This window comes from Lissotriton helveticus, chromosome 10 (genome assembly GCF_964261635.1).
Source record: "Lissotriton helveticus chromosome 10, aLisHel1.1, whole genome shotgun sequence".
In the NCBI taxonomy this organism is placed as follows: Eukaryota; Metazoa; Chordata; class Amphibia; order Caudata; family Salamandridae; genus Lissotriton; species Lissotriton helveticus.
Window position 1 is genome coordinate 781067714 of NC_136071.1, and position 24527 is coordinate 781092240.

General features: G+C 47.3%; 1 protein-coding gene across 2 annotated transcripts in view; it reads left to right on the forward strand.

The window, feature by feature from the left end:
- KIF5B (kinesin family member 5B) overlaps positions 1–24527 on the forward strand; it is a 795256-nt gene that overhangs the window by 710535 nt on the left and 60194 nt on the right. For both annotated transcript variants that reach the window (XM_078663342.1, XM_078663343.1), the window contains exon 25: positions 7394–7526. In XM_078663342.1, coding sequence (XP_078519468.1) covers positions 7394–7526 — 133 coding nt within the window. The remainder of the gene's footprint in view (positions 1–7393; positions 7527–24527) is intronic.

Here is a 24527-nt window from a genome sequence, read left to right on the forward strand (position 1 = left end):
AGGGAAGTACGACACATGGGCAAATTCGCCACTGCACGCACATATGGTGAGGGGGAACGACCCGGTTCGCTGCTGGCTAGAATAATGCGGAATGAAAGAAGACCTCTGGTGATAGATGAACTGATATCGTCAACAGGGGAGGTACTCACAGGGAAAATGGAAATACTCGCGGAGTTCAGAGACTACTATACAGGACTTTATAAGTCAAGATCCTCTCGAGTGGAAGAGGAAATAGAGGATTATCTCTGCTACATTAAAATGCCCCTACTGACCAATTCCCAAAGAGAATTCTTGATGATGCCCATACAAAAGGATGAGATTATGGAGGCGCTGGAAGGGATGTGTACTGGCAGTGCGCCGGGAGCGGATGGGCTGACAGTGGGTTTTTATAAGGCTTTTAAAGATAAACTAGTTCCACATCTATCTACTCTATTTGACGACATCTGTGTAGAGGGTAGTATGCCTAGATCTATGAGGGAGGCACTTCTTGTCACAATTCTGAAACCTGGGAAGCCTTCGAATGCATGTGGCTCATACAGACCGCTTTCCCTGATAAATGTTGATGCTAAACTGTATGCAAAAGTATTGGCCACGCGCCTGGCGTTACTAGTACCAGGAATGGTTGCTCCGGAGCAAGCAGGATTTATTCCTGCCAGAAACCTCACTTATAACATCCGTATGGTACTAGGGACCATGCAACATGTACGACAGGAGAACAAAGCGTTAGGGATTTTCCTTGACATGGAGAAGGCTTTCGACTCTGTGGAGTGGCCCTTCATGCTGAGAGTACTTCGTAAATTGGGGCTGGGGGAACCCTTTTTGCAGATGATCGGAGCATTATATTACAAACCCACAGCGAGACTGCGAATGGGTGATCGTGTCACGGAAACTTTTGAGATAAGTAGAGGTACTAGGCAGGGCTGTCCCCTTTCGCCCTTATTGTACGTGCTGGTGGCGGAACCGCTGGCGTGCGCGATTAGGGAATACCATAGGTTTGAAGGGATCAACTTTCCAACATACCAGATTGGTATCTCTACATACGCAGATGACACATTGTTGTATGTCCGGGACCCGGAAATGAACCTCTCCTCAGTGCTAAGAGAAGTAGTGAGATTTGGAACTCTTTCAGGACTAAAGGTGAACTGGACCAAATCAGTTGCGTTCCCATTAACACCTGCGACATTACAATTTGATATAAAATACCCATTACAATGGACAACGGAGCCGGTCAGATACTTGGGGATTCAGTTCCATCCGGACACGGACGTTTTAGTACGGGAAAATTACGGGGTTGCGTTTATGAAGTTGGTCGAGGATGTGGATGCATGGTGCAAGCTACCCTTGTCATTAATGGGTAGAATTGCCATCATGAAGATGGTGGTGCTACCTCGATTCCTGTTCCTGTTTAATAATATCCCAGTAGTCCTGTCCATGGCCTTTTTCAAAAGCCTGACGCAGGTTCTTGTTAAACTCGCCTGGGGCGGTAAACAGCCCAGAGTCCAGTGGAAAGTTTTAATACTTCCCTACGAGATGGGGGGCTGGGTGCACCGGACATGGAAAGATATTACAGAGTCGCCCAGGCAGCGCACCTACATACGTGGATATACGGAAATGCTGATATTCCCCACGTGATCCTTGAGCGTTTGTTTGCCGATCCGACCCCATTACCGCCCACTGTGTTTTACCCGGCTGATCGCAGTGTTGGTAAACTGGACTCGATTAGGACCACGAATCACGCGTGGCATGCGCTCCTACAGGAAAAGGACTGTGTGCTGCTATACTCCCCACTTCTGCCGATAGAGTGGGCGGTGTGGCTTGCCCCACTGAAAGAGAAAGGAGTCACGTGTGCACTGCATAAACTAGGCATCGCAAAGATGGGGGACCTATTCCTAGACGGGGTGGTAAAAACCTGGGAGCAGATCCTCTCCCCGGATGTTGAGGCTACGCTACTATTACGCTTTCAGTTTCACAGGGTACGCAGCGCGCTATTAGAGCTATTGGGCGCAGATCTAACAGAACTGCCGGAGATCCCGGAACTCACTTATGTGATTAAAACGGCGGCCCCTAACAAGCTGGTCACGAACTTAATTAAGATAGGAGTTCAACAACGGGAACAACAACGCTCCAAGGCTAGGATAGCGTGGCAGCGCGACTTACAAATGCAGATAGATGACACAACGTGGAAATACTGTTGTACCAATACGAGGAAGATATCTCTTAATGGAAGGTATAGACTGATCCATTTCAAATACTTACAGCGTGTCTATTACACGCCAGAGAGACTACATAGATATGGGCTTCGACAATCTGCTGAATGTGAACGTTGCCATGCGCAGGTGGCAGATTTCATGCATATGGCGTGGAGCTGTCCGGGTGTTAATAACTTTTGGAAAGAAGTGTTTTTGGAAATGAGTGTGATTTTAGAGATAGAGATCCCGGCTAATCCTGCACTGGCACTGCTGGGTTACTCCAAGCCACTTCCAGTTGCACTGAGACGTCTGGCAGATATAGGCTTCTTAATAGCCAGACGGGTGGTCGCTGTCTGTTGGATGAGGGGTCCGTTGCCGACTAAAAAGAGGTGGGCAAGAGATATGCTGTATTGCTGCACGCAATCGGAAACTTACAGTGAATTGCTTCCACTCAAGAGCCGACCCAAGAATTTTTGGAGTCTGTATCGGACATATTTACACACTGGGGATAGTGAAGAGGTACCACAGGGTGTGGAGAAAGTTGGGCAGGAACTACACACTGGGGGAACGGGAGGGGACAACACAGGATGAGGCAAGTACGGACAGGGACTGATGGAAGAGGAGACTGGGCGGGCTTAAAGGAGCGATTAACAGGACTTAAGAGATGTGGGGAGCAGGTAGGAACCTCGAAGTAATGGACCTCTGTATGTAGGGAAGGTGGGGGTGGGGAGTCTTGATCTAATCAATTGTATATACAGAGAAGTGGAACTGAAGGGAGAGCTGCGTGGTGTTTACTTGATCGTTTAAAAGGACAGAGCATAGAGTGGGTGCAGGTTGCCTCCTGGGATGAGCTAGGTAGGGCGGTAAGTTAGTCTGCTTCCATGATGATGGGATGAGGAGGAGAGTATCTGGCGAGTTAAGGGTGGGGGGGTTTGTTGGGGTTAGAACTGGTATTCTTGTGTTCAAAAACTGTTATAGGCCTGCATCTCAGTGGGGTAGGCACAGCAATTATTGACAGGATGCTAAACACTTATAAGCAAGGAGGGCAGGCGGATTTAGAACGACGGAGCTGTAGACAAAATGGAGATTCTTACATTGCATATTATTTGATTGCCGCCGGACCTCCGGGATGTCGGCTTATTGGCTGTGTATGATGTGATCAGATGATGCTGACTTGCTGTCTATGACTTGCTGCCTATGACTTGCTGCCGGCCTCCGGGTTGTAGGCTACATGCTGTGTGATGTGTTTGTAGGTGAATAAAGGTTTTTTGAAACTTAAAAAAAAAAAAAAAAACACTTTCGGTCCGACTTTTCAAATCACTTGTAGGGATGATGTCGTCGTGCATACCATTGATTCTGTTTTGTACCCATTTCAGGAAGAACTGGACAAACTGTGGGTACAGTTGGTATGCTCTTTCGACGACACGGTCAGAGTAACTCCTCGTATGGGGAAGGCCCTAGAGTGGTGGTTAGACATTGATGAACTGTCAGCAGGAATGTCCTTGTATCAGGAGGCCACACCTAGTGATCACAACAGATGTGTCCTTAGAAGGCTGTGGAGCTTACCTCCAAGAACTCCAAGTAAGCAGAAAATGGCATCAAGCTCAAACTCCATCTCACATAAACTTGTTGGAGTTGAAAGCTGTGTATCTGGTCCTCCCCGCATTTCTGCCCAGGATTAAGAATTAATCAGTGCTAGTCCGAACAGACAACACAACAAAGATGCACTGCGTAAACAAGCAAGGGGGCACAAAATCTCACCTTCTCTCCAAGGAGGCCCAAACGTTGTGGGAATGGGCCATAGACCACGGGATCTGCCTTCGAACATGTTCCAGGACGGCCGAACACAATTGAGGATACGTTAAGCAGACTGACATCATTGTGTCACGCATGGGAGCTGCACCACCAGACCCTGAAGAACGTATTCCTACACTGGGGCACACCGAGCTCGGACCTATTTGCAACTCCCCAGAACAGCAAATGCCAGTGCTATGCAAGTTGGCATCCTCAACAGGGGTCATGGGGAAATTTCTTATCAGGTGCATGGTCTGGCATCTTTGCTTACGCGTTTCCCCCCATTCCTCTTCTTCCATGAGTCCTGAGAAAGATGAAAGTGAAGCCATGGAAACTGATCCTTGTCGCTGCAGCATGGCCACGTCAACACTGGTACATGGAAATGCTTCTCCTATCGCAAGTCCCACATTTCAGACTTCCAGTGATTCCGGATCTCCTGACTATGAACCAGGGACAGATATTGCACCCGGACCTCAAGAGCCTGCATTTGTCAGTTTGGCTCCTGAATACAATGAATTCAGACAGTTGAACATTTCTAGTGAATGCCGCAATATTCTAGCCAAAGCGAGGGCGGACAGTACTAACAAGACGTACCGCCCCAAGTGGAAGCACTTCTGCATCTGGTGTCATCGTGCGAGTTTACATCCACTGTCTTCCTCTCCAGAACAGATCCTACCTTACCTTCTGCTTCTCGCAAAATCAGGTTTGGCACATAGTTCTATCAGGGTTCACTTAGCGACCATTTCACGGTACAGAAGATCATTGACTTCTTCTCCCTTATGCTCTTCTAGAATAATTAAAGAGTTTCTCAAAGGGCTCTTTCGGGTGTTCCCACCAGTAAGACCTCCACCACTGACCTGGCAACTGAACACGGTTCTTACACAATTAATAAAAAACCCATTTGAACCAATTCACACTGCAGAAATTAAATTCCTATCTTGGAAGTTGGCTTTGTTACTTGCTTTGACCTCAGCCAGAAGGGTCAGTGTAAATAAAGGAACCTTTCTTGCAATTCAGATCTGAACAGATGGAATTCTGCTCCGAACAAATGCAAAGTTCATTCTAAAGGTGCCATCTAATTTCCACCTCAACAAACCAGTGTTTTTTAAGACTTCTTCCCGAACCCTACGACATCGGCTGAGAGAGCTTTCATTGGACGTCAAACGTTGCCTGAAGTTTTATTTAGAGGGAACAAAATCTTTCTGTAAGACCTCTCAAATGTTAGCGACATACAGTGCACCAAGGAAAGGTTACCCAGTCTCCAAACAGAGCATTTCCAGGTGGATTGCAAATGCAATACATTTCTGTCATCAAAAGGCTGGCAGACCTCTGTCTGCTAGAGGCAGAGCACATTCTACGAGGTCAGTGGCAACATACACAGCCTTATTTGCTGGTGTTTCACCTCCGGAAATTTGCTGGCCAGCAACCTGGAAGAATAGACACATTTTCACCGGGCACTACTGTTTGGACTCAGCCGTTCTCAATGATGCAGCCGTGGGTCAGGCAGTACTTCCATTAAGGTGAGCCACCCCTGTCTACCCTCCTACCTGTTTTTTTTTAACTGTATCACATTTCTGTATGGCAAATTGGTTATTGTCTTGAAGACTTATGAAACTTTTTTCCTTAACTTAACATTATCTTCATATCTTTTATACTGTTTGGTGATTGCTTGCAGGTTACACTGTTAGATTCCTGATATGCATCAAAAGTATGGTAAATGTGCTACCAATCTGCTTGCAACCCTGATTCAAGCATGTGAATCTATGAAAGTTCCAATACTGGAGTAAGAAATAAGTTACTTACCTGTAGCTGTAGTTCTCCAGTATTGGAAGCGTTCATAAATTTGCATGCGGCCCACCCTCCTTCCCAGGGGAAAGCTCACCTTAGATGTCTCATCAGGTTGTATATAGCCCTTGTGCTCGAAAATCTGAGGTTCTGAGCTTCCTTCAGGAGTGTTCTAGAGGGTAAATAGTGCTGATTGGTTGAGGCAAAAATGTGGTCGTTTTCGTTATAAGGACTAGGATAGGTTATTGAACTAAGAGGCCTAGGCCTATACCTATTAGTGTATTATGACTACTACTATTTTAAATACCCGGGACTCCCATCATGACGATGGGGAATTATTCAAGCAGGTGAATCCATGAAAGCTTCCAATACTGGAGAACTACAGCTACAGGTAAGTAACTTATTTCTTCCCCTTTGCAGCCTATTTCTTGGTGGCCCCCTCTTTGCCAGCAGTGTAGTGTGCCCGGCTACTAACCCGTCCAGCTCCTCTGCACCCAGACACACCAGGACAGGTAACACCAAACTGCTGGTAGAACTTGGGACCTTGGCCCCCTAAAGCTCCACGACCTAAAAGGGACCCTGGAAATCCTATTGCAAATACCTGTATGCAGCAAATGTTTCTTCTCTCCATAGGAAAGGTTTTACAGTGTAAAAGCGTACTGTTTGTTAACATTGCTAAATACTGTAAAATTGATAACCTGAAAAGTACTTCCGCAATTGTGAAGTTCTTGGTGTTGAAAAATATATGAAAAGATGAGTAGTTCTAATTTGGTGTTGATCTCCTCTTGAGTGTGTGTATCATTTATTGAGTCTGTGTATGCAACAAATACCTAACATTCCCCGCTAATAAGCTTAAGGCTGCTCTATCCTACTGCCACAAGTAGAACACCTTGCGATTGCTAAGGGAAGCCCCAGTTCACTTATAAGGTATACCTGAACTCTTTACACAGCATACCACTTTTTGGTATACTATATATAGACCCAGCTTCTTACAAAAACGATCAATTTTGCTGGTGAGAGAGACTGGTAGACGAGTGTTAATGAGATACTGAGAAACCGGAACAGGCGTCTGCGCCAGGTTTTTGCTTGAGGTTCTAGACCTGCTTATGGAACAAACTCAAACCTACTTAAATTAAATAAATTGCAAACACCAACACTGGAGAACTGCATTTACACTTAATAAACTAGTTTCTTACAAATAGGTATAAATGTTTCTATTTCTTGGTCCCTTGGCAGCAACTCTTAAGGAGATTTTTATCACACTCTACAGTTCTCTAGGCAGCATCAATAATAACTGAGCACCTAACTCGGAGTATCCCTGCACTGTATTAATCACTATCTTAATTACTAAATTGCATCATTTACAATAAAACATTTAAGAAGAAAATCTATTCCCATTCTCACATATTATAATTTTTGACATTCAGAGCTCTTTCATTTGAAACGTTTGATCGGCTTGTACTCTGCTTTACACATTATGCTCTTTTGTGCTATCATGTATTGGGTTTTTGCATGTGTTCAGTTTGCTTTAATTTCAGATATATGTTGTGAATGTATTTTTTCAGAAGCTGCGTGCTGCATTAGTAAGAATGTTGTTTCATTGTATTCTTTTCTATCTTATTCAGCGAAGCCTATCCGTCCAGGACAACATCCAGCTGCTTCGCCAACCCATCCAAGTGCAATTCGTGGTGGTGGTGCTTTTTCACAGAACAGTCAGCCAATCGCAGTGCGTGGAGGTGGTCCCCGGCAGGACAAAATGTAAGATTTTATTTGGCTGAGTTGAAAGTCTATAATATTTTGTAGAAATGTATCTGTTATTAGTCCCTGACACTTATTTAAATAATAATGTCTCAGGCCTTGATTTATAAAACATGTTGTGCACCTAAGTAAAAATTAGGTATACAAAGAGTGTCGGCTGCTCCTGCAAATAATTGGCTTATTTTTTCGAAGAATTCAGGTCTGCAGATACTGGTAGATACAGACTGTAGTACACCTGCAGGGAATTTCCCAGGTGCCTAAATTTTTATGCAATCATACATTTAATTTGTGGATTGGAAATGTGGGTTTAGATGGGGAAGGACCAACTTAAATACATGAATACAGTGATCTAAAAAGTTGGGAAAAGCTTGTATTTAACATGTGAAAGAGCCGCAAATGCACACGCATTTTCAGGGGATGTATGTAAGAGTTGTCACTATCTGGAAACCTCTATGTGACAAATATTGCACTGGAATTGTACGTCCAAATTTGAGAACCTTTCTGTGAAAAAGTAAGTGTACGCCAATCTGCTTCATTATCAGTCAATCCAGTAACCAAACGGGGCGACCCTGTGTCTCTCAGACCCTGGGTATAAAGTTAATAGAAAAACAGTGGTTCTGTCATGTTTTTTTAAGTTACAGGTGCAAGAGTTTCTTGCTACTGTGAATTACCTGTTGAGACCTCGGACTGCCGCCGGTGCGTCCTCGGGCCCTGTGGGCCCGTGTCAGGATTCTGTTGGTGCCGCCGGCGGATCTGGCTCCGGTGCCACAGGATCCTGCGCCGATGGCTCCGGCCACAGCGCCACAAGGTCCAACTTGCCGGCTCTGGCCCCAGCGCCACCCTCGGCTCCGCAGTGGGTGTCTGTTCTCCCGCCCCTGCCCAGGTTTGAGAACAATTTTTTCCTGCCTGGGATCCGCATTGGGACACGGCGCCGGTTTGGCCCCGTCTGGCGCTGTTCCCGACGCCATTTGTTCCTTCCCTGGTCCCTGCCCTGCCGCCGCAGTCTCTACCATGGGCGACGGAGGTGGAGGACGACTGGGATGGGTCTGAGGACCCTCTTGCTTGTCAGTGTGACTCTGAGCAGGACTGGGCGGATGACTTAGAGGACGCCGGCGACCTTGATGTCTCTTCTGACCCGGGGTTTGCCTCTCCCCCGCCTACCATGGTGGAGGGCGCCTCTTATACGATGGTGCTCCATCGGGCAGCTGAGGTCCTCCACCTTGATCCTTTACCTCCCTACGGTGGCCCTCAAAACTAATCTCCTCACTGAGGTGCTCCAGACGGCGTCCACTTCGTTGGAGCCCCTACTGCCATTTAATGACGCCCTCACTGACGTCTAGTTTGGCACTTGGTCACGGCCGGCCACAGGGGCCCCTGTGGATAAAAATTTCGCCAGGCATCATCGCCCAGTGCCGGGTGACCCTGCTTTTCTCACCACTCATCCTGCGCCCGAGAGTCTGACATCCCAGAGTGCCTGTCCCACGGCTCCGCCGGATAAGGACTCTAAGAAGCTGGAGCAGTTCGGCAAGTGGTTTTTCTCCTCAGCCAGCTTAGGGCTGCGGTCGTGAACACCGCATGCCTCTTGGGCCGCTATTCCCACGCGGTGTGGGATACAGTTGCACAGGTGTTCTGAGGAGGTTCAAGCTGTGCTGTCCCAGGCTGTTGCCGAGGGTAAGGATGCCGCTAAATGTGCCATTCGGTGTGGGCTAGACACCGCGCACTCTTTAGGGAGGGCAATCTCCACAACAGTGGCCTTGCGTCGCCGTGCCTGGCTGAGGTCCACTGGGTTTTCGGGAGATGTCCAGAGTTCCTCATGGATATGCCCTTTTATGGTACTCGCCTCTTTGGCGATAACGCAGACAGTGCGCTGGAGGGTTTCAAGGACTCTCGGGCTACAGCCAAGTCCTTCGGCCACTTCTACCTTTCGTTCATTTCATGGCCACGGAAGGGGCGCCCCTGCACGCTCATTCAGCCAGAAGCCTGCGCAAAACCAAAATCAGCGTGGGCGTGGAGGCCGCCGCGGCGGCACAGGGGGACAGCGGACGGGTTAGTCCACCTCCGCTCCTGCAGCATCCACCTCAAAGCCTTCCTAGTCCGAGCTTTGGGGTGCACCCCACGCCTGTTGGAGGCAGGATTCAACGTATCCTCCCCCACTGGCGTTCGGTCACGTCGGACAGGTGGGTGCTGCAAATTGTCCGAAGGGGTTAGCCCCTCCCCTTTGAGTATACCCCCCCAGCCATGCCATCTCAGTTACAACGCATGTTAGGGGATCACTTTGCCCTTCTCCAGCAGGAAGTTATGGCCCTCCTGGCCAAGGGAGCCATAAAGCGCGTTCCTTGGCCATAGGTAGGGCATGGTTGTTATTCCCACTACTTTCTGGTCCTCGAGAAGGACAAAGGGGGCCTGCGTCTCATTTTGGACCTTAAGAACGTCAATCATTTCCTCCGGAAGGAGAAGTTCAAGATGCTGACTCTGGCTCAGGTCTTGGCTGCCATCGACCCTGGAGATGGTAGCACAAGCTCTCCTCCTAGAACAGCGAGGTACATAATAGAGAACAAGCACGCCGAAGCGGTCTGCGCTTGTTTGGTAAAATAAATAATTAAACACGCGTGTCCGAAGTGGACCCCGCTTGTGCAATCACATAATCAATTAAATACACAAGCGCGGCCGAATCGGACTGTGTTGCTGCAATTGCATGTTGTGCTGAAACGCCACGACCCGTACGCGTGCACATCTCCTGTCCGTCCGTCCGTACACATCTAGCTTTGGAATTTGTATTAATTCCAAAAGGGCCACGCGTGGCGAGACAACGCATGCACGCTGCTAACGCCAGGCGAGACCTAAAAAGCATTGTTTGTAGTGGAACCAGACCCATTTCCTCAAGCTTCTTTAATGTAAGCCTCTGGGGCTGCATTGTTACCTCATTGTTAGATTGGTATACTACTTTTTGACTGTAGATGTTATAATGCAGTTTTGAAAATTGAATTTTTGGAGATCCAGTCTAAATTTCAGTCAGTCAAAAGTACTTTATTCGGTTCATATCAAAAACCATAAAAGTATACACACATCAGAAATCAAGATCATAGTACATTGATAAAAACAAACAAGACATGATAAATATATATATAAAAGACCCTAAAAAAAAGTTCTACTATTTACAACTAGGCCAGTTAATTTTTTTCCCTAGTCTCATAGCTATTGTTAAAAAACATGCCACATTAAAAATTTCCCAAGTATTCGACAGCAACTGGAGGTACATAAGGGCCGGTTTAACTTGTCTAAACCCTTTGTGTTTGATCAGTGGTATAATGAACTTTTTCCGTATTTCCACAAAGTATTTACAGAAAAACATAAAATGTGCAGTGTCCATTATAGAAAACCCATCACAGGGACAAATGTCTAGATCTTTCATTTTAGTCCAAGTTGGTCGTGTAGTAAGGAGCAGATAAAATGTATTCAACCTGAACCTAGTCAAGAGAAAACGATGGTTATTATTATTGACCATTTTCAGGTATAATTCAATATCAGTGGAACTAATTAAGAGCTGGTGGGCCCTCACGGTCACCTTACTCAGTTCCATTTCCTCCCTTACAGAACTTTTATTCAACATAAAAGTATCTTTGGTCCATTTCAAGTCTCCCTTGACCAGTTTTTGGGGCTGAGTAAACAATTCTGGGCGACCTAATAGATCAGCTAATGTTTTAACATATTTCAGCCAAGGGATGGATAAACTATGATCCAAAGTCAAACAATCACTCAAAATCTCATGATTTAAAACCAATTCCGGGTTTAACCATGATGTTATCCACTTTAATAGCGGTGCCACAGCTATACGGTCTTCCAAATAACCAACCCCAAGTTCCTGATGTACAATATAACCTGGGGTTGATTGGGGCACTGATGAGATTTTTCAAGAACTTATCTTCAGCAATCTGTAGGTGTTTTACGCTTTTAAAACCCCACAGGTCTGCTCCGTACATGGCTATGGATACACATATTGCATCGTAAACTTTCAAGACGGCTTCCAATGGTTTCACCCCTAATTTACGGGAGAAATCTAAAACGGCCGAAATAGATCTTACGAAAACATTTAGTTTAGCGGCCATTTGGGGCAGCCAAGTGGAGCTGTCATCAAAGATAACCCCCAAATATGGGAAGCTCGTGACTCTGGATAGCCTGTTACCATCACAAAACAGGGTTTTCAATTTTTTACTTTTACTACCCACCGCCATTACATGAGATTTAGAATAATTGACACTAAGGTCCAGTGCATTCATAAAACTATAAAATGAATTTAAAAGACGTTGGAGGCCTACTGTTGTACGTGCTAAAAGAGCAGCATCATCTGCATAAAGCAGAGCAGGTATCATAAATTTGCCTGCCCTTGGTATATCCCTACTTACCGCCCCCAAAACTGTCCCCAGGTCATTAATATAAAGAGTGAAAAGCAAGGGGGCTAAAGTACAGCCTTGCCTAACCCCATTCACAATCCTTATCTTTCCGGTACTGTTCCCTTTATAATCATATCTAACTGTAGCCGTGAGATCCCTATGTAGGTGAGCTAGGAAGTACACAATGTTTTCATCTATACCAAGCTTTAATAACAAATCCCACAATTTGGACCTGTTCACTCGGTCAAAGGCCGAGGACAGGTCCATAAAAGCTAGGTACAGAATACCATTTTTAGCAATAGTATATTTTCCAATTATTAATTGGAGATTAAGACTTTGGTCTATTGTACCCCTCCCTTTTCTAAATCCATACTGCAAAGGTGAAAGGGTATTTGTGTCTTCCAGTTTCTCTGTTATTCTACTCAGTATAACTCGGCCAAGGACTTTTACCGTGGAATCAATAAGAGAGATCGGTCGATAATTTACAGGATCTCCCCTATTACCTTTTTTAAAAATGGGAACAATAACTGATTCCGACCATGTAGGAGGGATACCAGATGTACTAATACGGTTAAAAACGTTAGCTAAGATTTTAGACCATGTCTTGATGTCTGACTTAAAGAGGTCAGCCGGAACACCATCGGGGCAAGGAGCCTTATTACTGGTCATTTTCCGGATGGCTTCAGCTACCTCTATTTCTGTCACTGACAAGATATATGTGTGTAAGGCTGGGGTGCACACAACCTCACAGCCTGCAACCCCCCCTTCATAGACTGTTTTAAAATGAGTAAGCCATTGATTTTCTTGAATACCACAGTCAAGCTGATTGTTACAGGGATCATTAAAATATGGCTTATTAACAACTTCCCAAAATGTAGCACTATTTTTTAGGACATTAATTGAAGTTAACTCCTCCCAGGCGGCCTCTCTAATTTCACATTTCCTGACTTCCACTGCTCTTTTGTATGATTGCCTTAAGGAAGCCACGAGTAACCTATCGATTGGTTTGCTTTGCAGGGCAATCCTAAGTTTTTGATTGGCAACTGAGCATTTCCGGTCAAACCAACCAACACCCCCTTGCTCCTTCACCCTACCTGATAACTTGAGATCCGATGCTATTTGGGTACAGATTTTTAAAAAAGCATCGAGGACCTCTTTATCCCCCGTTTCAAGGTCCATACATTTTTCCATATCCATCCCTCTGATTTTAAAAAGACTATCTATAAAGTCCCGCTGAACCACCCTTTCCCATCTAATCCTACGTCCCTGATCTGTTGGTCGAATGTCGTGCTTATCCACCCTTTTATATTGATTCTCAGATGTTTTAAACGGATTGGTAATAATCAGGGTCACTGGGTTGTGATCACTAAAATGTGACCTGGATACAGAATATTCCCAGATACAGTTCCCCAAAGTAAGACTTATAAAGATATAATCAATGGTTGAGCGACTGATGTTATTCTCAAAGGTTGGGATCTCCACTTCCTCTCTTTGAGGTAGCATCAACCCATTACTCGCCAAGATATTCTCAAGGATCGCTCCTTGGGCAGTATGCTCAAAATGTATCTCACCTTGATTTTTGAGGCCTAATTTATCAAATAAGAGACACTTGTCTGGGCACCCATGAATATTAAAGTCTCCCAATACAATTACCATGCAATGGTTATTTAAAACCGCAATTTGCCTAGACAAAACAGTTCCAAGGTCGACAAATGATCGATAGGAGTTACTCTGTTATAGGAGTTATAAAAATTGACAATTAAAACATTACATTCCCCTTTGCAAACAATTTGGACTGCTAGACAGTAAGTTGAAGCCGTTACTAGCTGCGTATGAATCCCCGGGATGGATGCCGAAATTAAGGTGACTAGACCCCCCTTTGCTCTCCCCGTTGCAGATGATATAGCTGGAAGGCAGTGAGAGGAATAACCATCTAGGGTGAGGGTGTTCGTAGTATCCCAAGTTTCTTGTAACCCAATAATATCAAAGGTCCCTAAGAATTTTCTCCATATTGGGTCATCTACTTTATTTCTTAGGCCCGCTATATTCCATGACATAAACTTTAAGATAGAATTTCTAGGTGGAATATCTTGTTTATTTGTCTGGTTATTGATACTAATCTCGTTTAGATCCTCATTCCCTGTGACCCCGGTAATCAATGCAGACTCCCCAGACCTTGCCTCTGATTTCATACTTTCCTGGTTAGTCAAAACATATTCTAAGTTAAGGTTTTCACGACCCATTCCTGATAGATTATTACCATTTTGTCAATCAACCAACCCAGGTCTTATAGGGGAAAACAAAGGGCTCGGCCTCGAGGTCGCCAAGCCTCTTCCTCCTCTACCTCCTCCAACCCCCCAGCCACAGAAAAGCAGCCCTAGATCCGCCATTTAGGATCAAGTGGGTCCGGTGGGGGGGTCAGCTTACCTACTTTCTATGGGATTGGGAATCGGTTACATCAGATCTTTGGGTTCTCAATCTCGTAGAAAATGGGTATGCCCTTACCTTTCGGGAATTCCCTCCCAATTACCCTCCTTGCCAAGGTTTTTGTACAGAGGAACATCTGTTACTTCTACAGGGGGAACACTGTTAAGAAAGGGTGCGATAGAGGTGGTCCCAGAGCAGGAAAGTGGTCAGGCATGCTACTCCCGGTATTTTCTGATACACAAAAAGGATGGCAGGCTACGCCCAATCCTGGATCTCAGGATCTTGAATCTCTATCTGAAACAAGAGAAATTCAAGATGCTCACCCTTTCACAGGTTCTTCAAGCGCTGCTGGAAGAAGACTGGATGGTGTCGCTCGACTTGCAGGATGAGTATTTCCACATCCCAATTCTGAAGTCGCACAGGAAGTATCTCCGTTTTACGGTGGGATCACAACACTATCAGTTTGCGGTCCTTCCTTTTGGAATTACTACTGCGCCTCGAGTCTTCACCAAGTGATGGCGGTGGTGGCAGCACATCTCAGAAGGTCGGGGATTCCGGTATTCCCCTATTTGGACGACTGGCTGATCAAGGCAGAGTCGTCAGAGAAGGTGCTCCAGCATCTGCAGGAGACAACTCAGTTGTTGTACCGGTTGGGTTTTTCAATAAATGTACCCAAGTCTCACCTGGTGCCCTCCCAGCGCAACCTGTTCATAGGTGCTGTACTGGACACAACTGTGTGTCGTGCATTCCCTCCACCTCAAAGGATTTGCGACATACAGGAAATGATTCCTTTATTCTACAATGGAGCGGTTGTTCCAGTCCTGAAGGTCCTTCGCCTGCTCGGTCTGATGGCTTCCTGCATTCTGTTGGTCAACCATGCACGCTGGCACGTGAGGGCGCTCCAGTGGTGCCTCCACAGGCAGTGGTATCAACACAACGGATTTCTCAGGGAGTCGATGAGGATCTCCAAAGAAACTGCGGCGGATCTGTCTTGGTGGAGTGTGGAAGGCAATCTGTCTCAGGGAAAGCCTTTTCATCTACCTCCTCCTGTGGCCACAGTGATAACGGATGCATCCACTCTAGGGTGGGGTGCTCATCTGGGGGATCTGGAGGTCAAGGGTCTTTGGTCTCCAGAAGAAAGGTTGCTTCACATCAACCTTTTGGAATTGCGGGCGATACGTTTGGCGCTCAAGGCCTTCCTCCCTTCCCTTCGCGGTCTGTCGGTGCAAGTCCTGACGGACAACACGACCGTGATGTGGTATATCAACAAGCAGGGAGGAGTGGGGTCGCAGTGTCTCTGAAAGGAGGCTCTGCACCTCTGGTCCTGGGTTCAGGACCACCAGATTTGTCTGATGGCAAATCATCTGGCCGGAGTTCTGAACGTATGTGCAGACAGTCTCAGTCGGCAGTTCTCGGCCGACCACGAGTGGAGGCTTCACCCGGAGGTGGTTCGTCACGTCTTTCGGACGTGGGGGACTCCTCAGGTGGACCTGTTCGCCACTCGCGAGAATGCTCACTGCCGGTCATTCTGCAGCCTCCAGTTTCCGATGCAGGGAGCCTTGGGGGACGCGTTTCAGTTGAGTTGGGACTCGCAACTCCTTTATGCGTTTTCTCCCATACCTTTGATTCCTCGGGTTCTGAGGAAGATTCGCCAAGACCGGGCTCAAGTTATATTGGTCGCCCCGGATTGGCCAAGAAGGGTGTGGTACACGGATCTTCTCCACCTCTCCTCTCGCCCGCCGCTCCGTCTCCCGTTCAGGGCAGATCTCCTCTCTCAAATGGAGGGGCAGGTTCTACACCCCCACCTCCAGACATTACACCTTCATGGTTGGAGATTGAACGGGGCAACCTGAGTTCTTTTTCTCTCCCACACGCTGTGGTGGATGTCATATCAGCTAGGCGTGACTACACTAAGTCCATTTATTCTTACAGATGGGCTAAATTTGTCTCTTGGTGTGGGGGGAAGTCTGTTGACACTTTGAAAGCCCATTTATCTGATATACTACAGTTTGCTCTTTCTTTGGCGCAGCAAGGTTTTGCTGTTGCTACGGTGAAGGGCTATCTTTCGGCATTGTCGGCATTTCTCTGTTTGCCGGACCAGCCGTCTCTTTTCAAATCTCCTGTAGTTTTGAGATTTCTGAAGGGACTCACAAATAAGTTCCCTCCTACTCCTTTTATTGTTCCTCAGTGGCATTTAAATCTTGTATTAACCTACTTGATGGGTTCTCCCTTCGAACCCTTGCACAAGTGTCCCATGAGGCTTTTGTCTTTTAAGACAGTCTTCCTGGTTGCGATCACCTCGGCAAGGAGGGTAAGTGAGCTTCAAGCGCTTAGTTCCAAGCCCCCGTTCTTGACCATTCATGCTGATCGAATGGTTCTTAGGACCAGGGCTGCTTTTCTCCCTAAGGTGGTGTCTCCCTTCCATTTAGGTCAATCTATTACCCTTCCTACCTTTTATCCTCCCCCTCACCCTTCCAAGGAGGAGGAGAGGCTACACCGTCTGGACCCCAAGAGGGCGGTGAGTTTTTATATTGATAGAACTAAAGACTATCGAATGGATGACCAGCTCTTCGTTGGGTTTGCTGGCTGCAAGAAAGGAAGAGCAGTACATAAAAGAACTCTTTCAAGATGGATCATCCTCTTTATAAAGATCTGCTACTCTTTGGCTGGTAAGGATCCTCCAGAGGGTATTAGAGCCCACTCTACTAGAGCTAAGTCTGCAACATCTGCTCTTTCTAGAGGTGTGCCTGTTGAGGACAATTGTAGAGCGGCTACTTGGGCCTCCCTCCACACTTTTGCAAAGCATTATTGCTTGGACACTGAGGTGAGGAGGGACGGCCACTTTGCGCGCTCTGTCCTCCAGGATTTTCTGGTTTAGGAGAGTGGACACCCTCTTCCGGGAGTGGGGACTGCTGTGGGACTCTATTCACAAGGTGAGGAATCCACTGGCAGATGTATGTATCAGAAGAACAAGTTACTTACCGTCGGTAACGCTTTTTCTGGTAGATACAGTATCTGCCTGTGGATTCCTCACTGACCCACCCGCCTCCCCGTTGCCCACTCTTCTATACCAGAGTTACTGTAATGTATTTGTTTCATTGTCAAGGAATTGTTTATTTCAAATGTTTTATTGCATTTGCTTATTTGTACTGCGTATACTGTGTATATGTCTACTGTCGTTGGTCCGTCCGTGTGCCTCGAAGGCACGGAAAAAAGGGCGAAACTGATGTCATCACGCCGGCGTGGGCCTATTGTAGTGTCGGTGACGTCAGCGGAGTCGCGTGTGATGCCTCTATGACGCCGTCCACGTCGGCGCGAAGCTACAAAAAAAATTCCGAATGTTGCTAACGCAAGGGGGATATTCACAAGGTGAGGAATCCACAGGCAGATACTGTATCTACCAGAAAAAGCGTTACCGAAGGTAAGTAACTTGTTCATCACGGCTGCTGTATTCATGGAGCAGCACGTGAGTGTCCTCTTCATCTTCATCAACAGTGGAAGGGAAGCCGCTATCCTCATTCAGGGGGACCACGGGCATGTCATTTTCTTCTTTCAGTCCATTGTCTAGTGCTGCGGAGATGCAGGGCCGAGTTGGTCGTCGCTGCGATTAATCCATGCCTTTCTCTCAGCTATCTGGACGGCAGTTGGTGATGAATCGATGATGGTGAAGGGGCCTTCAAACTTGGGGTCCTTCCAGCGTCTGACGTGTTTATGGATAAAAATCAGGGTCCCAGGACAAATTGGTGGAAGCTCAGGATCGAAGAGGCCCTTCTCCTTCCTCTTGGATTCCTGGGTAGAAAAGAACTGCGCAGCGCGTGTTAGTGTGCACAAGTAATCGTAGAGTTCTGCTTTAACAATCTCAGAGGATGACTCGCTATCAGTTTTGGGCCTGGTGGAAGGGACAGCTACATTTATAGATCATCCGTGACCAGCTGATGGGGCAGGTGGTGGTGATCCGAACTTGGGGAATTTCTTCGTGAAAAGAGGGAGGCAGTAGAGCCATTTTCTACCAATTGTGGCGCTTATTTTACTTTTGAGCAAGCCTTTTAGGCGCTCACAAATGCCATTACTTTGTGGGTGGTAGGCAGATGTTAGTTTGTGTCTGATGCCTAACATTGTTGTGAGGGAGAAAAAGATGGTGTTTGAAAAATGACTTCCGTTATCGATCCGGATGACGTCGGGGACGCCCCAGCGGGAAATGACGTCACGGAGTAGGAATGTGGCGGCTGCTTTGGCATTGTAGTGGACGCATGATCCAGCTTCGATCAAGCGCGAGAATTGGTGTACTACCACAATGAGATATCGGTAATTTTGACATCGATCAATCATATCGACACAGTCGATGTGGAGTTCTCTGAAGGGGCCAGAGGGTTTGGGGATAGTGGAGGCGACTGTTTTGAGAGTTGGGTTTGGTGAATATTGTTGGCAGATGAGGCATTTATTAACAAAGAGTTGTATCAGTTCGTGGGCATTGGGAATGAACGTTTGTAACGTTGTGGACATATTATGTTGGGAGACATGTGTGGGAAGGTGTAGTTGATCCAGTGCCACCTGCAGTAAGGCTTGTGGCATGACGGGCTTTCCAGTGATGGTCTGCCTGTAAATGAAATCAGTAGGGTCCTGCTGCATTCCTCTCTTTCACCATAACTCTTTCTCTTGATGTGGTGCAATTTCTTGCTTTTCTCTGAGATGCAATTGGGCAATGTGATCATATTGTTGCGTGTCAAGTGTTTCTTCATTCATGTCTGTCCTGCTGGAGATACTCTTTCTTCTGTCTGCACTGCTGGAGTTACTGTTTGGGCAAGTAGGATATGGGCGTTCTGAACGTCTGGTCCAGCCACAGGTGGGGGGCCTCTGGCTGTGGCTTTAGCTGCCCAATCTGCCAGAGCGTTACCTCTGGAAACAAAATCCTGTCCATTAGTGTGTGCTGCACATTTGACCACAGCTACCTCAGCTGGCAGTGTAAGGGCTTCAATTAGGTCTTCCAACAACTGCTTGCCATCCCATCTGATTTGAGAAATCATGCCTTTTCCAGCGCAAGATGCTAGAGTGTGTTGTTGTTGTTGTGACATATGCAGAGTCTGAGTAAACAGTGATGCGGTCGTCAGCCCCATGGTTCAAAGCAGCAATTAGTGCCATTAACTCGGCAGCATGGGCTGAGTAATGTCGAGGTAATGCAATCTGCTGTACAATGTCTAGGGAATCGGAGGACTCGTGCTGTTGGGCCCTAACCACTGCGGCTCCTGTGTACCTAATCCTAGTTTCTTGGTCAGTGGTGGAGGACCCGTCAACAAAATATACAGTGCTGTCTGACAAGGGGTCCTCTTTTGCTGCTCCGGACTCATCTGGAGAGTATGTGGCACAATCATGGGTGTCATCATCTTTAGCTGCATGGGATGGGCAAAGAACGTCGCAGGATTGACTGTGACATTTGACAACTTTCAGGGAAGGCAATGACAGTATGACTTTGTAACCTGACACTCTTTGTGTTGTTAATGTTGTCTTGGCTTTCTGAATTATGGTAAAGACGGCGTGCTCAGTGTACAGAGTTAACAGGGATCCCATGACAATGGGGATGCTTTTCTCTACAGCGAATGCTCGCATGGGTAATGACCTGCCATGACAGAGTCTAACATGCAGCTGAAGTAGACAATGGGCATATGGCCAATGGGATATTTTTGGGTAAGCACAGCAGTCATGACTTGTCCATTGCAGTGTGTGAACAGGTAGAATTCTTTGGTGTAGTCAGGTGAGCCTAACACTGGTGCCTTTGTTATTTCATCTTTTAACTGTTTAAAGGATGCTGTCATTTCAGGTGTCCTATCTATTTTGTTGTGTCTGTCTTTGGCTGTTTTACCTGCTTTCAGCAAGGGGGCAGTTATTGTTGAGAAATCAAAGACCCATTGGCGGACATTGTGAGAAGTTGGCCTGATATGCAGTGCTCACTATTCTAGTGATCACTATGTATCAGTCCAAACAACCCTTATTGATGATTGGTTGTAAGTCAACCTTATAGACCAGCTATCCTAGTAGCATGGATACGAGCAGTCTAAGGCTAAGACTCTAGAGGGCGTGTTAAGCCAGCTGTTTTACCATCACATTACCCCTTGAACACCAAGTGAAAGGACACCACACAAGTTGTTATGAAAATAAACAGATATTTATTTATAACAAGACTACCCTGAAATCTTTATGAGTCAGGGAGCTAAGCACACAACAAAACTCTTACGAAAATACTTTAAGTCGCACAATTTACACAAATGCCCTAGGGGCACGAAAGACCATATACACAGTAAGTGGAATGCGAACTTGCTAGCAGGTAAGTAGTACTTTTCTAGACTTAGGAATCGCTAGGCCTACAATTCTAAACACTGGGATTAGATGCAGGAGGCCTGTGGACGTCATGTGCAGAGTGGGAACTCTCACGCGTAAGGCGGGAAAAAGTCTATGTAGGCTAGCAGTTGCAAAGTTACTGTTCTCGGGCGAACCCGACTAGGTGGGTCGAAAACGGGGGTGGATCCGAACACTTAGGGTGTTGGACTATGCTGGAGCACCGGAGTACTCAGGTTACCTAGCCCAGGGGCTGCGGCTGCATAGGGTTGAAGTTGCGTCGGAAACCCTCGTTGAAGATCCAGGAGCCTGAAGAAAGAGTTGCTGGCAGGCGGCCAGTGAAGAAAGTTCGGAGTGATCCAAGCCTGGATCAGGGAAGAAGAAACCTGTAAGCAGAGGGGACCAAGTTCTGAATCACTAGCCAGTGATTTGAGTGGGCACCAGGATGGCACCGGACGAAGTCACCTCAGCCAGGTGAGTGGGCGCTGCTGGGCTCTGCAGTCTCTCGGACCAGGAGGCGTTGTCGGCGACCAGGATGGAGGTGCGAGCTGTCCCACGAAGGTACTTGCTGTCGACGTCGCTGGACCCAGGATTGGGCAACAAGTCTTGGCAAATGCAAGGCCCACGCATTGGACCTAAAATGGCGTCTTGAGTGGACCAGGAGGGTCCAGGGTGCTCCTCTTTTGGAGGGGAGCAAGGGCTAGTCTGGAGCAACCAGACCAGCAGTAGTTGTCGTCGTGGAGCGTCGTGAGAGGGCCACTAGCCAACGGGCAAGCGACCTGGACAACGCGGTTGGCAGCAAAGAGCAGAAGGGCCCCACGCAGATCTCGTGGATGCAGGGGGGCTGAACTTCGGTGCTGGAGCTGCTCAGGGTCGGGGCTTCTCTTACCCCAAAGCACTCAGTCGAGGGTCACTCGGGAGTCGTGCTGGACAAGCGTCGTGCAGTTCTGAAGATGGCCGGTCCCTCGAGGTCTCGTCACACCCACGGATCACAGCTGGGCTGATGATGTAGGTTGAGGTCAGAGGTGCCAGGGAAGCCGGTTCTCGTCGTGCTGGAACAGTCTTGATCCGAAGGAGAGACTGGCAACAAACCGCGATGCTTGGTTGGTGCCTGCTGCTGCAGGGTGACTACTCCTTAGTCACAAGGGAGAATCTTGGGAAGAAGTCTTGAGTTCCTTTCGTGGAAAGTAGTTTCAGGATTCAAAGATGATCTGATTTGGAAGGGGGCCAGGTCCTACCTTTATCCTGCAAAAAGGGACTGGCACGTGACTAAGTCCTGCCCTATGGGTGGGACTAGGAGGGGGGTGGTTACACCCCTCTCCTTTGGCGGGCTTTCCCCAGGCCAGGGGCTGGAGTGCCCCTGGAACTGGTTTCAGCCGGCCTATGCACAGTGAGCACCGGGGTGCCACTTGCAGTCACCTTCCTCTAAAGCCCTGCCTACCTAGGATACACAAAATCCTGTCTGGGACAGTGCTGGCACTGCCCCTGGCAGGAAACCCTTTGTCCTTGCCTCCTGGGCTGGGAGGACTCCAAGCAGCAGGAGGGCAGACTTGTGTCTCAGTGGCAGCATCCATTTTGTGGAGCTAAGGCTCTGTCTGACTTTAACCGGGGTTACAGGTTACATACATGTCGTGTCCCTCTAGAAGGGTGGAATGCTAACCCCGTCGCCAGAATTGGCGAGGGGTTAGTATTCCAATTCGTATGACACCTTACTCGACATGTTTTGATAAAGCGATACCAGAGTTGGCATATAACCGCGAGGATTATAATGCACTTAAGAGTATATGGTATGCGATATCATGGAAACGGCTAAGGGATGGATCCCGAAAGCCGCAGACAGGCTCAGCTCATGCCAGAGCACTATCTCACACGATTCCAAGCACTCTGCCTTCAGGATTGTCAAGGCCTGCCATAGGAGTGACTGATAGGAGATCTGTGTGTCCATTTTAGGGTTAGATATAGGTATACTATATCTAAAGCAAAGGGTGATTACACCACCTTGCCCCAGCTGTCGTGCAGCCAGTTGTGTCAGATTTGGATGGCCAGCCAGGGGTGGCATAATACATGCTGCAGCCCCTGGTAGGCCCTGGGTACACCTATACCCTGGGTACCTAAGGTACACTGTACAGGGACTGATGTGACTCAGTTTCCAATTAGATATGTACCTAGGGTACATGGAATCCATTTTACAGAGAGAGCAGTAGGCCTGGGGTCCTGAATAGCAGGGCCCCAGGTCAACTAAGTCAGAAAGCCAGCAAAACACCAGGCAAAAAGTTGGGGGCAACCATAGTCAGGGATCTACCTTCCTACAGACATAATTCACTAATCCGAGAAATTTCTGCATGTCCTTGACTGTCTGTGGCTCAGAGGTGCATTTTATTGCTTCAACTCTATCTGGCGTGACTCGTCTTCCTGATGCTGACAGTAATTGGCCTAGATAGTGTACCTCTTTCTGGCAATACTAAAGTTTGTTTTTGTCCACTTTGTAACCTCTGTGTGCTAAGGTAGTAAGTAGAGAAGTGGTGTCCTTTCTGCATTGTTGTTCTGTGGGACTGCAGAGCAAAATGTCTTCGACATATTGCAGCAATGTGCTGTCACATTGGAAATTTGCTAAGTCTTCTTGGACAACTCAGTTAAAGACGCTGGGGGACTCACAATAACCTTGTGCTAACCTTTTGTACATCATTTGCACACCTTCGTACGTAAAGGCCAATCGGTATTGACTATCTGGGTGGAGTGGGACGCTGAAAAACACATTTTTCAGGTTAATCACGGGTAAGTACGGTGCATTCGGGGGGACATTTGTGAGGATGACAGAGAGGTCTGGGACGATGGGAAACTCTGTTATCACTTTGTTGTTAATTGCGCGAAGATCATGCACTAGCCTCCATTTGTTGGTCTTCCCCTTCCGCACCGGAAAAAGGCACGTGTTACAGGTGGCGATACAAGGGTATATGACTCCCTGATCAGCAAGGCTTGTATGGTGGTGGCAATACCCTGCTCTGCTTCCTTAGATAGTGGATACTGTCTAATTCTGGGTAGGATGGCACCTGGCTTCAGTGTTATCTTGAATGGGGCGGCAGAGTGGATAAGGCCCACGTCATTTGGGCCCGTAGTCCACAAAGGTAGTTCAAGTAAAATACTTTCTGATAGATACATCTGCCGTGTGGATTCCTCACCTTGTGACTATCCCCTTGCGCCAGCAACATTCGGAAATTCTTTTCGTAGCTTCGCGCCGACGTGGACTTGGACGTCATAGAGGCACGGCACCGCTCGCGACTCCGCTGACGTCACCGACGCCTATAATAGGCCCACGCCGGCGTGATGACATCAGTTCCCTTTTTTCCGCGTCGTCGACGCTAACGGTTTTCTGGGATCGTACTGTAGCTTCCTGGTAACTTTGTTACTCTTGTTCTATTATTGCTGTTTCTGTTTTCTTCGAGATGTCGTCGAAGAAGACTGGCTTTAAGGCTTGCGGAGAATGTGGCAAGACAATGTCTATTACTGACCCGCATGAGTGCTGCGTCTGGTGCCTGAGTTCTGACCATGACGTCGAGGATTGCCCTTGTTGTAAGAAGATGACCCCAAAGGCCCTGCGGGAAAGGGAGACAAAACTCCTCTTGGCAAGGCTGAAGAGTAAGAAGGTTAAAAAGACTTCGAAGTCTCGATCTCGGCGTTCGAGGTCGAGATCGAAGTCGCGCTCGGAATCGTCTTCAGCTCATGTTTCAAGATCCTCAAGGAAAAAGCATAAGAAGAGGAGCCATGAGTCACGTCATCACTCAGGGAAGGACTCTGGTTCGAGGCCGAAATCGCAGGTCAAACTTCTTAATAAAGAAGCGGAGGTTTCGGCGTC